The 14,677-nt window shown below is 40.7% G+C and overlaps 1 protein-coding gene across 2 annotated transcripts in view; it reads left to right on the top strand.

Moving 5' to 3' along the window:
* Window positions 1–14,677, top strand: part of DDX17 (DEAD-box helicase 17) — a 50,223-nt gene that overhangs the window by 24,176 nt on the left and 11,370 nt on the right. Inside the window, exons 9-12 of one of the 2 annotated variants that reach the window (XM_075833566.1) lie at window positions 339–449; window positions 529–590; window positions 6,167–6,226; window positions 8,888–9,127. In XM_075833566.1, the coding sequence (XP_075689681.1) occupies window positions 339–449; window positions 529–590; window positions 6,167–6,226; window positions 8,888–9,127 (473 nt within the window). Of the gene's footprint in view, window positions 1–338; window positions 450–528; window positions 591–6,166; window positions 6,227–7,121; window positions 7,890–8,887; window positions 9,128–14,677 lie in introns of those variants that run through there. The other variant, XM_075833567.1, reaches the window with a different exon arrangement.

Genomic DNA, 14,677 nt, shown 5'->3' with positions numbered 1-14,677 from the left:
TTTCATTCGCGGGCCGCCGATGGGTGACAGAGGGAGCGCACTCCCTCTGTAAACAAAGTTAAATGCCGCGGTCACTATTGACGGCGGCATTTAACGGGTTAAACTGCCGCGATCTAAGTAAACTTCGATCGCGGGCGTTGGAGCAGGAGCTCAGCTGTCATCAGACAGCAGAGCCCCGGCTCCTGCCTGCACGGGAGACCCGTGCAGGACATAGACTAGGCTGACGTGAAAAGGCGTCAGCCTAGCCTAAAGCCCATTAGTGACCGACGTAAAAAGGCGTATTGGTGGTCACTAAGGGGTTAAAATACTGACATGTTTATATGCACCTTGTTTTTCAGACTAATTCAACTAATGGAAGAAATAATGGCGGAAAAAGAAAACAAAACAATTATTTTTGTAGAAACCAAGCGTCGCTGTGATGATCTTACTCGCAGAATGAGGCGTGATGGGTAAGAAAAAAAATATTACTATTAGCGGTTTTTTATCCCCCCTCCCCCAACAATTTGACATTATTGCATATTATTCTAGGTGGCCTGCAATGTGCATCCATGGTGACAAGAGTCAACAGGAGCGAGACTGGGTATTGAATGGTGAGTTAATCATTTAGGCATAAGTTCCCTTATTTAAATGTTTATAGAGTAGAAAGCTTAATTCTGGCAACTGATGGTTGAGGAACCGTACTGGAATCCATGCACCAAACTAGCCCCGGTGTTTAATTTTCACCTGAATTTTCATATAATCATGGCTAAAAAACCCATGCTATGTAATGGCTGGTGGTAACCTGAAATTAGGCAGGTTTCAAGCCCAAAAGTTAAATAATGTTGTATTCACTTTTAAAGAGATCCTTTCACCTGCCCATACATGTGCAGCATGTAATAAATGGGCAGGGCTTCAAAAAACACTTTCCCACGTAAATTTATTTTTCTAACTTGCTCCGTTATTTACATATCGGTGCCGTTATATTTGGCGCCCGATATATAAATAAGCCCCTGAACTGCCAATGGGGTGTTTCTATCTAACTTAATGGCAAGTGGGCGTGATCTCTTCACTCTGACACTGTCCAATCAGCTACAGACAGTGTCAGGGCGGCTTGCGCTGTGCTCCCTCCCGCGAGAACACACACAGACTGGTGGTTCTGCAGAGAGCCCGCGCCCTCACACATTTAACCCTTTCCCTCTTTAGCCACTTTTGACCTTCCTGACAGCCTCATTTTTCAAATCTGACATGTTTCACTTTATGTGGTAATAACTTCGGAATGCTTTCACCTATCCAAGCGATTCTGAGATTGTTTTCTCGTGACACATTGGATTTTATGTTACTGGCAAAATTTGCTCAGTATTTAATTGTGAAAAACACCAAATTTTAGCGAAAAATTGCAAAAATTAGTTTTTCTCAAATTAAATGTATCTGCTTGTAAGACAGCCAGTTATACCACACAACATTGTTGCTAATTAATATCCCCCATATGTCTACTTTAGATTGGCATTGTTTTTTTTAACATACTTTTATTTTTCTAGGACGTTACAAGGCTTAGAACTTTAGCAGCAATATCTCACATTTTCAAGAAAATTTCAAAAGGCTATTTTTGCAGGGGCCAGTTCAGATGTGAAGTGGCTTTGAGGGCCTTATTGGGGGTTTCTTATATATATGTCACCCCATTTTAAAAACTTCACCCCTCAAAGTATTTATTCAAAACTGTATTTTGAACATTTTTTAATCCTTTGGACATTTCACAGGAATTAAAGCAAAGTAGAGGTGAAATTTACAATCTTCTGTTTTGTTTTTTTTGCAGAAATTCATATTGAATCAATTTTTTTTCTAACACAGAAAGTTTTACCAGAAAAATGCAACTCCAATATTTATTGCCCAGATTCTGCAGATTTAGGAAATATCCCACATGTGGCCTTAGCGGGCTGTACTGAAGCACCGGCCTCAGAACAATGGAGCACCTAGTGGATTTTGGGGCCTTATTTTTATTAGAATATATTTTATGCACCATGTCCGGTTTGAAGGGCTCTTGCGGTGCCAAAACAGTGGAAATCCCCCAAAAGTGATCCCATTTGGGAAACTACACACCTCAAGGAAATTATCTAGGGGTATAGTGAGCATTTTGACCACACAGGTTTTTTACACAAATTATTGGAAGTAGGCCGTGAAAATTAAAATGTACATTTTTTTCAAAGAAAATGTAAGTTTAGCGATTTTTATTTTTATTTATTTATTTTTTTTTTTCATTTCCACAAGGACTAAAGGAAAAAAAGCACTGCAAAATTTGTAAAGCAATTTCTCCCGAGTAAAACAATACCCCACATTTGGTCATAAACGGCTGTTTTGACACACGGCAGGGCTTAGAAGGGAAAGAGCGCCATTTTTCTGTTGGAGTTCAAATTTAGCAGGAATGGTTTGCGGAGGCCAGGTCGCATTTGCAAAGCCCCTGAGGGGACAAAACAATGAAAACGCCCCAAAAGTGACTCCATTTAGGAAACTATACCCTTTGAGGAACTTATCTTTGGGTGTAGTGAGCATTTTGACCCCACAGGTGTTTCGTAGAATTTATTAGAATTGGGCAGTGAAAATAAAAACAAATACTTTTTTCTTCAATAAGACTTAGGTTTAGCTGAAAATTTAGCATTTTCTCAACAAATAAAGGAAAAAAAAGAAACCCTACATTTGTAAAGCAATTTCTCCCGAGTACAGCAATACCCCATATGTGGTCATAAACTGCTGTTTGAGCACACGGCAGGGCTCAGAAGGGAAGGAGCGCCATCTGGAGTACAGATTTTGCTGGATTTTCTGGGCGCCTGTGGGACCAAAACAGTGGAACCCCCCCCAGAAGTGGCCACATTTTGGAAATTACACCCCTCAATGCTTTCACCTAGGGGTGTAGTGAGCATGTTTCATGGAGAAATTAGTGTGCAATCAATGTTGCAGAGTGAAGATGGGATTTTATTTTTCCATAGATATGCCAATATGTGGTGCCCAGCTTAACAAGACAGCTCTCTAATTATTATGCGCTGTTTCCCGGTTTTAGAAACACCCTACATTTGACCCTATTCTTTTGCCTGGACATTCCACCAGGCTTTATGCAGGCTCAGGAGTGAAAGGTTACCATGTAAAATTGAGGCCTAATTTGGCGATTTACAAAGTATTGGTTCACAATTGCAGAGGCTCAGATGTGAAATAATAGAAAGAAAGTGACCCCATTTTGGAAACTACACCCCTCAAGGCATTTATTAAGGGGTGTAGTGAGCATTTTCACCCAACAGGACTTTTCCATAAATTAATGCGCTGCGGATGGTACAAATGAAAAATGTAATTTTTTTCCCTAAATATGCAATTTCAGTGGCAAATATGTAGTGTCCAGCTTATGCCACGGGAGACACACAGCCCAAAAATTGTTAAAAGGGTTCTCCCGGGTATGGCGATGCCATATATGTGGAAGTAAACTGCTGTTTGGGCACACTGTATGGTTCAGAGGGGAGGGAGCGCCATTTGGCTTTTGGAGAGCGGATTTTGCTTGGTAATAGATTTGTTTTGAGTATTGCTGGTGTTTCTGTTTATAATTTGGGGGTACATGTAAGCTGGGCAGAGTTAATAATGGGGTAAAAAAACAATAAAATGATCCACAGATGTGTGTTACGCTGTGGAGCAATCCTTTGAGGGCTTGTTTTTTTGCGAGACGAGCTATAGTTTTTATAGGTACCATTTTTGGATACGTGCAACTTTTTGATCACTTTTTATTCCAATATTTGTAGGGCAAAGTGACCCAAAAACAGAAACTCTGGTATAGTTTTTTACGGGGTTTTTTTATGCTGTTCACCGCGTGCAATAAATAATATAATATTTTTATACCTCAGGTCGCGGCGATACCAAATACGTATGGTTTATTATTTTTTCAATAATAAAGGACTTGATAATATACTTTTTTTACACTTCCCCACTAGGGAACTTGAATGTCCAACTGTCTGATTTATTTATTTTTCTAATACATTGCGCTACCTACGTAGTGCAATGTATTAGATCTGTCAGTTATTCACTGACAGCAAGCCGATTAGGCTTCTGGTGCCAAGCATTTGGCGTATGGATACAGCAAAATGCGGGAAGCACTAGCTTGCCATGGCGTACCCATACGTCAAATTTCGGGAAGGGATTAAATTTCACCAAAGCGTTTTTTTATTCCTATGTAACACTTAAAAGGTTGACAGAATTTACATGCTGTTTTAAAAACTTTGAGCGTGTGTCCTCACACGTGTGCACGCTCTCTGCTGAACCACCAGCCTGTGCGTGTTCTCGCGGGAGGGAACACAGCGCAAGCCGCCCTGACACTGTCCGTAGCTGATTGGACAGTGTCAGAGCGGAGACATCACACCCCCTTGCCATTTAGTTAGATAGAAACTTCCCATTGACAGTTCAGGGGCTCTTTTACATATCGGACGCCAAATATAACAGCACCGATATGTAAATAACGGAGGAAGTTAGAAAAATAATTTTTTGAGACCGTGTTTGTAAATCCCTGCCTATTACATGCTGCACATGTATGGGCAGGTGAAAGTTTCTATTTAAGGTGTACCGAGCATCCAAATAGGTCCAAAGTTCTGTGCCAATTAAGTTTTATTATGTGTTTTTATGGGGGTTTATGGTCTATTTTTCCAACTAATCGCTTCAAAACTTCTGCTTTCCTTCACACAGCCATAGAGTTCAACTATAATATTCTTGCTGCTTTCAACCACCACAAGACGAGCATAGAGTTTACTGAGGACAGGTTTATCATTGAGTAGAGGCTCTGTCACCAGTTTATAATGCCCTATCTCCTACCTAATCTGATCGGCGCTGTAATGTATAGATCAGTGGTATTTATTTTGAAAAATGATAATTTTTGAGCATGTTATGAACAATTTTAGATTTATGCTAATTAGTTCTTAATAGCCAACTGGGCGTTTTTTTACTTTTTACCACGTGGACGTTGTAAAGAGAAGTGTATGACGCTGACCTGTCCGCGTCATACACTTCTCTTCATTCATGCCCTTCTTGTTTCACTGCACAGCGTTATATCGCGAGATCACGCTATAACGGGACTTCCTCCCACAGGTTCTTTATCGGAGCCATGGAAGACTGAACAGACATCGCCTCCAGCCGCTGCAGATTTGGATAAACGTCCTGGCACGGCTGGAGGCAATGCCTGTTGACCCTCCCACCGGTCCTTCACCGGAGCGACGGGAAATCCATCACAGCGTGATCTCACGAGATCACGCTGTGCAGTGAAACAAGCTGGGCTGGAATAAAGAGAAGTGTATGACTCTGATTGGTCAGCGTCATACACTTCTCTTTACAACGCCCATTTAATAAAAAGTTAAAAAGCGCCCAGTTGGTCATTAAGAACTAATTGGCATAAATCTAAAATTGTTCATAACTTGCTCAAAAATGATCATTTTTCAAAATAAAAACCACTGTTCTCTACATTACAGCGCCTATCAGATTAGGTAGGCGATCGGGCACTTATAAACTGGTGACAGAGCCTCTTCAACGGGAGCTCTATAAATCCATCTTGTGAGCTCCCCCTAGTGGTGGTTACAGTGAGACAGATTTAAATGGCATTCTATGGCTGTGTAAAGGGGATTTCTGCTAAAGAATAAAATAACTCATACAGTGTAAATGTTAAATTAATACAATGGGAAAATGAAATACTATGTTCATGTCATTCATGTTTACTGTTGTGCAGCACATTACTTGGGAATTAGAGAAAAAGGAAATATAACGGTGACCGAATTTGTTGCAGAAATTTATCTGCGACTGAAAATTAGATTTATTCATTTGAATGGGGTTGATTCTGCAGCAGTTGCATGGTTTCTACAAGTTCCATTCAGATAAATGAAACCGATTTTTAGTTGCAGAAAATTTCTGAAACAAAATCTGCCGTGTGTGACTGCACCATAACAAGACAATAGAGTGCAGCTTAGTGAAGCAATTTGAACCAGATTTTTTGCTCAGATCATAAAATCATCATAGCTATAATTACTTAACATGCAGATCTTACCAAAATGTTTGTCACACGAGACACTGGATGAGAATGGGCTTCAGTCCTGGTAAACATAGAGGTTATATTTTCTGATCTCAAATAGTAGGAAAATCTAAAGAAAGACTTTAAAAAATGTATTTACTTTTACAGAATTCCGCAGTGGAAAAGCACCCATCCTAATCGCTACAGATGTTGCCTCACGAGGTCTAGGTTTGTAACTACAGGTTGAATTCAGATGATTTATTCTATAAGAGATGAAATGACATAGAGCTGAGACTTAAAGGACTTCTTTAAAACCAAGAAAAGACTGGTGTTATTTGAAAGTCTTTATTTCCCTTTTTCATTATTGTTAGGGAGATTTTCTCAAAATAATTGAGTAGTCTTCTGATGATACCTTAGTATTAATTTTTACTTGTATTGCTTATAACTGTTATACTATCTATAACAAGGGAAGCCTATTTCTATTTTTCCATACTTTATTATTTCTATCTGGGTTTTCCTTTTGGAGTGTTAGTCTAGTGACATATTTCTCTTGTCCCTACTTTTCTGGCCAGTACCCCATCCATGCTTTTATTATGAAAGCTTTCTAAGTTTTTAGTTTGTATAATTTGCTTTCTATTTCATGGAAGGATGAGCCTGATTTTAACATGTTGCATTGTATTACCGAGGATTAGAGAGCTTTCTCCTGGTGGAAGTTCACCATCGGCTAACGGATAAAACGTTATGTTCAGAAAACTTCCTGGTCTCCTTCTCCCCAATGGAAAGGTGGTTCACTAATGTGGGGCAATATGTATATTTTTTTTCCCAGTGATTTACCACGAGTACTGTGTGGACAGCACCTTCCGTATAGTACGAATTATAGGCCATCAATATTAGTTATGTGCTATTCACTTTTTAATACTCTATGATTACACATAATTGCATGGCTAACTGCTGGGCATGCAGTTTCCCTCAGTTATTTGCATTAGCTGACAGGTAAGTTATTATTGGTTAATGGAATCATTCTGCTCACTTAGGGATTTTCTATATAAAGTATAGATATATATAATTATTAAAGTAGTTTTGTCATATTAAATCTGATCTTTTTTTTGTTTGTTTTTGACAGAAGCTGCAGATCACTCTCAGTACAGGGCCGGCTGCCTGTCGAAAATAGAGGGGGGATGAACACTGGAAGCTGCCCCACTAAAAGGGCACTGGCTTCTTACACTCTTCCCTCGCAAAGGTCTTGTACTGAAGAGGCAGTTTTTGGGTCTGCATCTACACCCCCTAACTTTCCCACTCTACATCGGGGTGCAAAATGTGTGCTTTCCACCCTGACAGCTGAGATGGGTCTACACCCCTTTCCCTTATGGCTGCTGGTATGATGCCATATTGAATAGAAGGACCACCTTTCTAGAAGGGAGATCACCTGGTGCTTCCCACTATGCTATCTGCTGAGCAGCTGTGGGAAAGTCCCAAGCCAAGGAAGACTTGGGAAGTCTCTTGGCTTTCGAAGCAGAAGAATAGCCCCTTCTGCTGTTTTTCTACAGACTCCTGTGACTTCCTCCATTTCCAAATGTTTTAGCCCATCTCCCTATCTTTTAAATGATCTAGAATGCTGCAAGGTATGTTTCATTGTCTGCTTTTATCTTGATGGCCTTAAGAAAAAAAAAAGTGCCATTTAGGTCAACTTTTTTTATATATATCTTCCCAAGCCTGAAGAAGCCCACATTTTCAAGCTGATTAGTTTTTCATTTATAATTTACCTTTACCTAAAACACTGCAGATTGTACCGATTTTATGATTTCTCTACAAAAGTAAATACCCCAAAGCTGAAATAACCTGCAGCACTTGTAAATTATCTTCCGTTAATAAACCGACCAATACAAGACCACTATTTTGTTATTTCTCACAGTAGGGGTGGGTATATGAAACTTTGGAGGTCCTACCTCCGTTTTATTAACTGGTGAAATCAGATGAGTGGTAGAGGATGGGGTCTCTCTTTGCATATTAGCAGGTTCTCTGAAGCTAGTGGTTCTCCCACAGAAGCATCTAGCCAACCCAGTGCACGTGTTGGGACCTCTTGCTGCGCCTGGACCATTGATGCATGCTCCCTGCTCCGGTGGCCATGTGTCCATGGATGAAGGCGGTAGGACCGCTAAATGCCAAAAGGATGGGATTAGCAACAGCTGGTTCCCCACCTCACCGAGGGAGTGTGCATCGGTCCGGACAAAAGCTCTACCGAGGATGAATCCCATGGAGTAGTTTGACTTCAGCTCCATAATAAGGAACCAGATGATTGAAATGGTGTGCATTTAAACTAAATGCTGTATTTATTTCTCATATAGTTTTAGTTTGAGCATATAAATCCGCTTAGAAAGATGTTCATAAAATTGTATATCTAGATGTTTCTACAAGGGATTATGTATTTAGAAAAAATGTACAGATCTTTATTTTCTGCATTTTGCTGCATTTGAAGTTTTGTAAATTTATTTCGCTTTTTCATAGGAAATAGAAATTTTACCAACACAAAAAAAATCTGATACATACATGTCACATAATTTTTTTGATATTTTAATATATTTAAAAAAATAAATAAAATGCCGTTTTGCAAAGGATAGTTACTTGTTGGAAATGTGTAATTAATTTGATTTCTAAATTGCATAGCTTCCCCTTAGAATAGTCATAGCTAAAGGTATCTGATGATTTGCAAGTACTTCTCTATTTTTTTTCCCCCCTTTAAACTGCTTTGATTTTGCGTTTTTAATTGTGTGCGTTTTCTGAGTGTTATTTAAAAAAAAATTCTTCCTAAATTTCTAACTTTCTATTTTTGTCCCTCTTCTTGATGTATTCTTTCCCCCCAACACCTCAATTATCCCGATCACTGAACAGACGTGGAAGATATCAAGTTCGTCATTAATTATGATTACCCAAATAGCTCAGAGGATTATGTGCACCGTATTGGACGCACTGCCCGTAGCACAAATAAAGGGACAGCATACACTTTCTTCACTCCTGGAAACCTTAAACAAGCTCGTGAGTTGGTTAAGGTGCTTCAAGAAGCTAACCAGACTATCAATCCTAAACTCATGCAGCTGGTAGATCATGGTCGTGGAGGTGGTGGTGGTGGAGGTGAGTGTTTCTTGTTCTGTTCAAGTAGAAATATTCTAGATCTATTACAATTAAAGTAACTGGTCACTTATTTATGTTAAAACAATATTAATATTACTGCCTGACTAGCTAGACTGCCTGTATTGCTAACATAGAGACCTTTTAGTTTGAGGTTACCAATTTATGATTTCTTTGGGAAGAGGTACAGTTTGCAGGCTGTGTCAGGAGCCTGCGTCGCAGATCTGGTAAAAAATACCGGACAAAATAGCATAGCTTGCAGCATTATTTTGTCTGATAAAATGACATTCACCATGATGGAAACCCAATGGATCCCATTACAGTCAATGGGATCTGTCAGGCGGTGTTGGCGTCTGTCATGCGACTCATCGGTCACTGCCGTCATTTGCCTATGACTGAGCAGAACAATGGAGATGTAGATACAGGAAGGGGTGCCATTTGCTGGGGGGGGGGGGGGTGGCGCTATCTGCAGCGGGGATATTGCTAAATACAGGTGGGATGTTGCTATTTACAAAGGGGTGTGGTGCTATCTACAGGGGGTTTGCTATACACAGGGTGTGGCACTATCTACATGGGTACTGTGGCATTATATTGGGGACACTGGCTCTATCTACATGGGCACTGTACTGTGTGTGCCACTAAGTGGGCATTATCTACAGGGAGAACTGGCACTATTTACAGTGGCCACTATCTATGTGGGCATGGGCACTATTTATGTGGGCAATGTGGCACTATCTACAGTGGTGTTGCATCACTATCTACATGGGCACTGTGGCATTTTCAGGGGCTTGGGACAAAAAGCCCTAACAAATAAAATTCATCTTTTTTTAATGTCCATGAAAAATGGATGGCAAATGCCGGTTAAAAACGGTCAGACGGCCGGCAAATGGATTCAAATTTTGAGACACATTGATGCAAAACAGCCATGAAAAAGTGACCTTTGATTCGTTGTTGACTGCCATTTTTTTCACGGTCATGTGTATATAGTCCTCTTCACTCTCCCCTCACAGCTCTCCAGGGTGACAGAGAGAAGAGGACTAAGGGTATGTTCACACGCAGTGGTTTCAGACGCAATTCGGGCCGTTTACGCCTCGAATTACGCCTCCAAACATCTGCCCATTGCTTGCAATGGGATTTGCGGTGTTCTGTTCCCATGAGGTGAAATTTTAGCGTTATTTTCAAAATACGGCGCGTAAAAAGACGTAAACGTCCCGAAAAACGGCTAAAGAGTCGGAAGCAGAACGCCTCCAAACATCTGCCCATTGGTTTCAATGGGAAATACGGCATTCTGTTCCGACGGGGAGTTTTTTTTACGCGGCCATTTTCCAAAAACGGCACGTAAAAAGACGCCCGCCAAAAAGAAGTGCATATCACTTCTTGGGATGTTTTTGGAGCCGTTTTTCATTGACTCTAGAAAAACAGCTCCAAAAACGCAAGTTTGATTAAAAAATGCCTGAAAATCAGGAGCTGTTTAATAAGCGTGTGAACATACCCTTAACCTTTTGGTGTGTCCTATAGCTTCTGCGAGCTGCATTTCAACAATCACACCCAAAATGGCAGCCGGACACTGCTTAGCAATTTGAAGACACCTTTCCCTGGCTTGTGGGAGGGGGGGGGGGGTGAGATTCCCTCCTACATTTACGGCAGAAGTGAGTCAGGTTGCTTTGCCTTATTCACCTTGCTGTAATTCTGGGAAGTGCTCCCTCTGGTGGCCAACATAGGAAAACATGTCCATTATTTCATTTTTAATACTTTGTACCATGTGGAAGAAAAAACAAATACAGCAAAAAACGTAAAAAAACATTTTTTCAAATCTGACATATTTCACTTTATGTGGTAATAACGTCGGAATGCTTAAACCTATCCAAGCGATTCTGAGATTGTTTTCTCGTGACACATTGGGCTTCATGTTCGTGGTAAAATTTGGTCGATATATTCAGTATTTATTGGTGAAAAATTGCAAAATGTCGAGAAAATTTTGAAAAAATAGCATTTTTCTGAATTTAAATGCATCTGCTTGTAAAACAGACGTCTACTTTAGATTGGCATCGTTTTTTGAACATTCTTTTATTTTTCTTTGACGTTACAAGGCTTAAAATATGAGAAATTGCTGTTTATGTTCTAAGAAAATTTTCAAATGCCTTTTTTTTTTTTTTTGAGGGGCCTATGTATTAGAAACCCCCATAAAACACCCCATTTTAAAAACTAGACCCCTCAAAGTATTCAAAACAGCATTTAGAAAGTCTTTTTAACCCTTCAGGCATTTCACAGGAATTAAAGCAATGTGGAGGTGAAATTTGCAAATTTCATTTTTCTTTCTGAATTTCAATTTTATTCAATTTTTTTTCTGTAACACAGATGGTTTTACCAGAGAAATACTACTAAATATGTATTGTCCAGATTCTGCAGTTTTTAGAAATGTCCCACATGTGGCTCTACTGCGCTCGTGGAATAAAACACAAGCCCTAGAAGCAAGGAAGCACCTAGTGCATTTTGAGGCCTGTTTTTTTATTAGAAAATATTTTAGGCAGCATGCCAGGTTTGAAAAGGTGTTGAGGTGCCAAAACAGTAGGAATCCCCCATTTTGGAAACTACACCCCTCAAGGAATTCATTTATGGTGGTTGTTACCATTTTGACCGCACAGTTTTTTCACAGCACCTATTTGAATTGGGCTGTGAAATTAAAAAAGTCATTTTTTCCAATAAAATTTCATTTGTGATCAAAATTTCTTATTTTCACAGGGAACAAAATACCCCATTTTGTTGCCCAATTTGTCCTTAATGCGGCAATACCCCATTTGTGGTGATAAAGTGCCGTTTGGGCCCATGGGAGGGCTTAGAAGGAAAGGAGCGCTATGTGTTAGGAGTCCAGGTTAGCTAGATTGGTTTTCGGGTGCCGTGTCGCATTTGCAGAGCCCCAGAGGTATCAAAGCAATGGAAACCCACCAGAAGTGACCCCATTTTGTAAACTACGCCCCTCAAGGAATTCATTTATGGGTAATGTGACCATTTAGACTCCATAGTTTCTTCACAGAACTTATTTGAATTGGGCTGGGAATTAAAAAAAAATTAAATATTTTTTCCAATAATATGTCGTTTTAGATCAAAAATTCTTATTTTCACAAGAAATAAAATACTCCATTTTGTTGCCCAATTTGTCCTGAGTGCGGCAATACCCCATTTGTGGTGATAAACTGCCATTTGGGCCCATGGGAGGGCTCAGAAGGAAAGGAGAGCTATATGTTTGTTGGAGTCCAGATTAACTGGATTGGTTTTCGGGTGCCATGTCGCATTTGCAGAGCCCCAGAGGTATCAAAGCAATGGAAACCAACCAGAAATTACCCCATTTTGGAAACTACACCCCTCAAGGAATTCATTTATTGGTGTTGTGACCATTTTGACACCATAGTTTTTTCACAGAACTTATTTGAATTGGGCTGGGAATTAAAACAAAATAAATTTTTTCCAATAATATGTAGTTTTGGCTGAAAATTTCTTATTTCCACAAGAAACAAAATACCCCATTCCGTTGCGCAATTTGTTCTGAGTGCCGCAATACCCCATTTGTGGTGAAAAACTGCCGTTTGGGCCCATGGGAGGGCTCAGAAGGAAAGGACCACCATTTGGCCTACTGGGGATTTTCTGGTGCGAAGTCGTGTATGCAGAAGCCCCTGAGGTACCAGTACAGTTGAAACCCGCAAGAAGTGACCCCGTTCTAAAAACTATACTCTTAAGGCATTCATCTAGAGGTGTAGTGAGCATTTTGACCGGAGACATACACCCCATAAACTGTAATGTGGGTTCTCTTGGGTACGGCAATACCCTACATGTGGCTGTTATCAGCTGCCTGGGCACACAGCAGGGCCCAGAGGGGAAAGACGAGGGGGGATAAGCTGTGCGGAGTACATCAGGGTAAGTAAAATTGGGGTAAATTATAAACCAAGGGATGTATGATAAATTTTAAAACTCTTTCATACAGAGCTCTGGTTTTTCTGGACACGTGTCACATTGATATATTGTGTCCTCCCTTATCCCCCTCTTATAGCAGACTTTGCACCGCTTTTGACATTTTCCCTTCTTGCCAGTTTGGGGAACTTCTCCTGGAAAGTGTTGCCCTGGTACGATGCGTGTGGCCCCGCTTCCCGAAGTACTGGGTGCCCCCCCTTCCTGGTCCCTGAAGATTAGGTTCTTGATAATCGCCTCTTGAAATTCCAGGAAGTTCCCCTCTAGCCTGTACATCGACGTAGCACGTACACATTGTACAAAGCCATCGGTATGATGTGCACGTCCAGCTTCTTATACCACACCGCATGGCGCTGTGGGGCTTCAGGACTTGATCTGACAAGTCTACCCCTCCCATGTACCTATTGTAGTCCAGGATGCAGTCTGGTTTTGGAGTCTCTGTACTGGTACCTCGTGCAGGTACATGGGTACTGGTGTGGCATCTCTCTTGTCTTGTACTTGACACACAATATGTTGCTGCTAGATTGTGCCCTGCTCTCACCCCTTCTTGTTTGCCCAAGCAGAGTCTTAGGGAGGCCTCTCAGGTTTCTTCTAGCAGTGCTGCATGCCGCAGGACTTCTGGAAACGAGGCACTTGAAGATTGGGACGCTGGTATAAAAATTATCCAGGTAGAGGTGGTAACCCTGGTCCAGCAGTGGGTGCACCAAATCCCACACAATTTTTGCATTAACTCCCAGTAAAGGGGGGGGGGGGCATTCTGGGGGCTGAGCACAGGTGTCCTTCCCTTCATATATCCTAAATCTGTAGGTATACCCTGATGCACTCTCGCACAGCTTATACATCTTCACGCCATACCTTGCCCTCCTACCCGGCAGGTACTGGCGGAATTTAAGCCTCCCTTTAAAATGTACCAAGGACTTATCAATAGAAATACACGTCTCGGGGGTGAATGCTTGGGAAAACCGGGCAATGAAACGGTCTAATAGGGGTCTCCGTTTTACAAACGGTCAAAACTGGGGTCATCTCGGGGTGGGCACTGCTCATAATGTAAGAAGCGAAGTATTGCCTAATTTATTTATTTTTTTAGGTTACAGTTCAGTTCTGAAGTTACTGTAAAGGGATAATCACGGCACATGCACAATGCATAACGATATTGACAATGAATAAGCGACCAAATATAGGATATGGACGTTTCGGTTCTCTCTGACCTTAATCTGCAAGTCGCTTTAAAATGAAAATAAGAATATTACTGCTCAAATATTCACAGTAAGGAGAGAAAATAATAAATGTAGGTAGGGTAAAAAGGGCAAAAATCCAACATCGTTACCATAATAAGTCCGTAATGGATTGAATATTATGTAGAAGAAACTAAGGATTAAAATACCAGGGAATGTCGGGTAGATACTACATTACATATAAAACCATCCGGATTAGCCCGTCATTGTATAATGTTTGCTCCAATAGACAGCGTATAGTATACTGTGCAATATTAGTCCTATTGGTGGATCAATTAACTGGTTCCCGACCGCTGGCTGTATATTTACGGCCTGCGGTCAGGGTCCTTAAAACCCGAGCCATAGACTTTTTACG

This window comes from Rhinoderma darwinii, chromosome 7 (genome assembly GCF_050947455.1).
Source record: "Rhinoderma darwinii isolate aRhiDar2 chromosome 7, aRhiDar2.hap1, whole genome shotgun sequence".
Taxonomy (NCBI): Eukaryota; Metazoa; Chordata; class Amphibia; order Anura; family Rhinodermatidae; genus Rhinoderma; species Rhinoderma darwinii.
The sequence above is the reverse complement of the archived record's forward strand: the minus strand, read 5'-3'. Positions and strand labels throughout refer to the sequence as shown.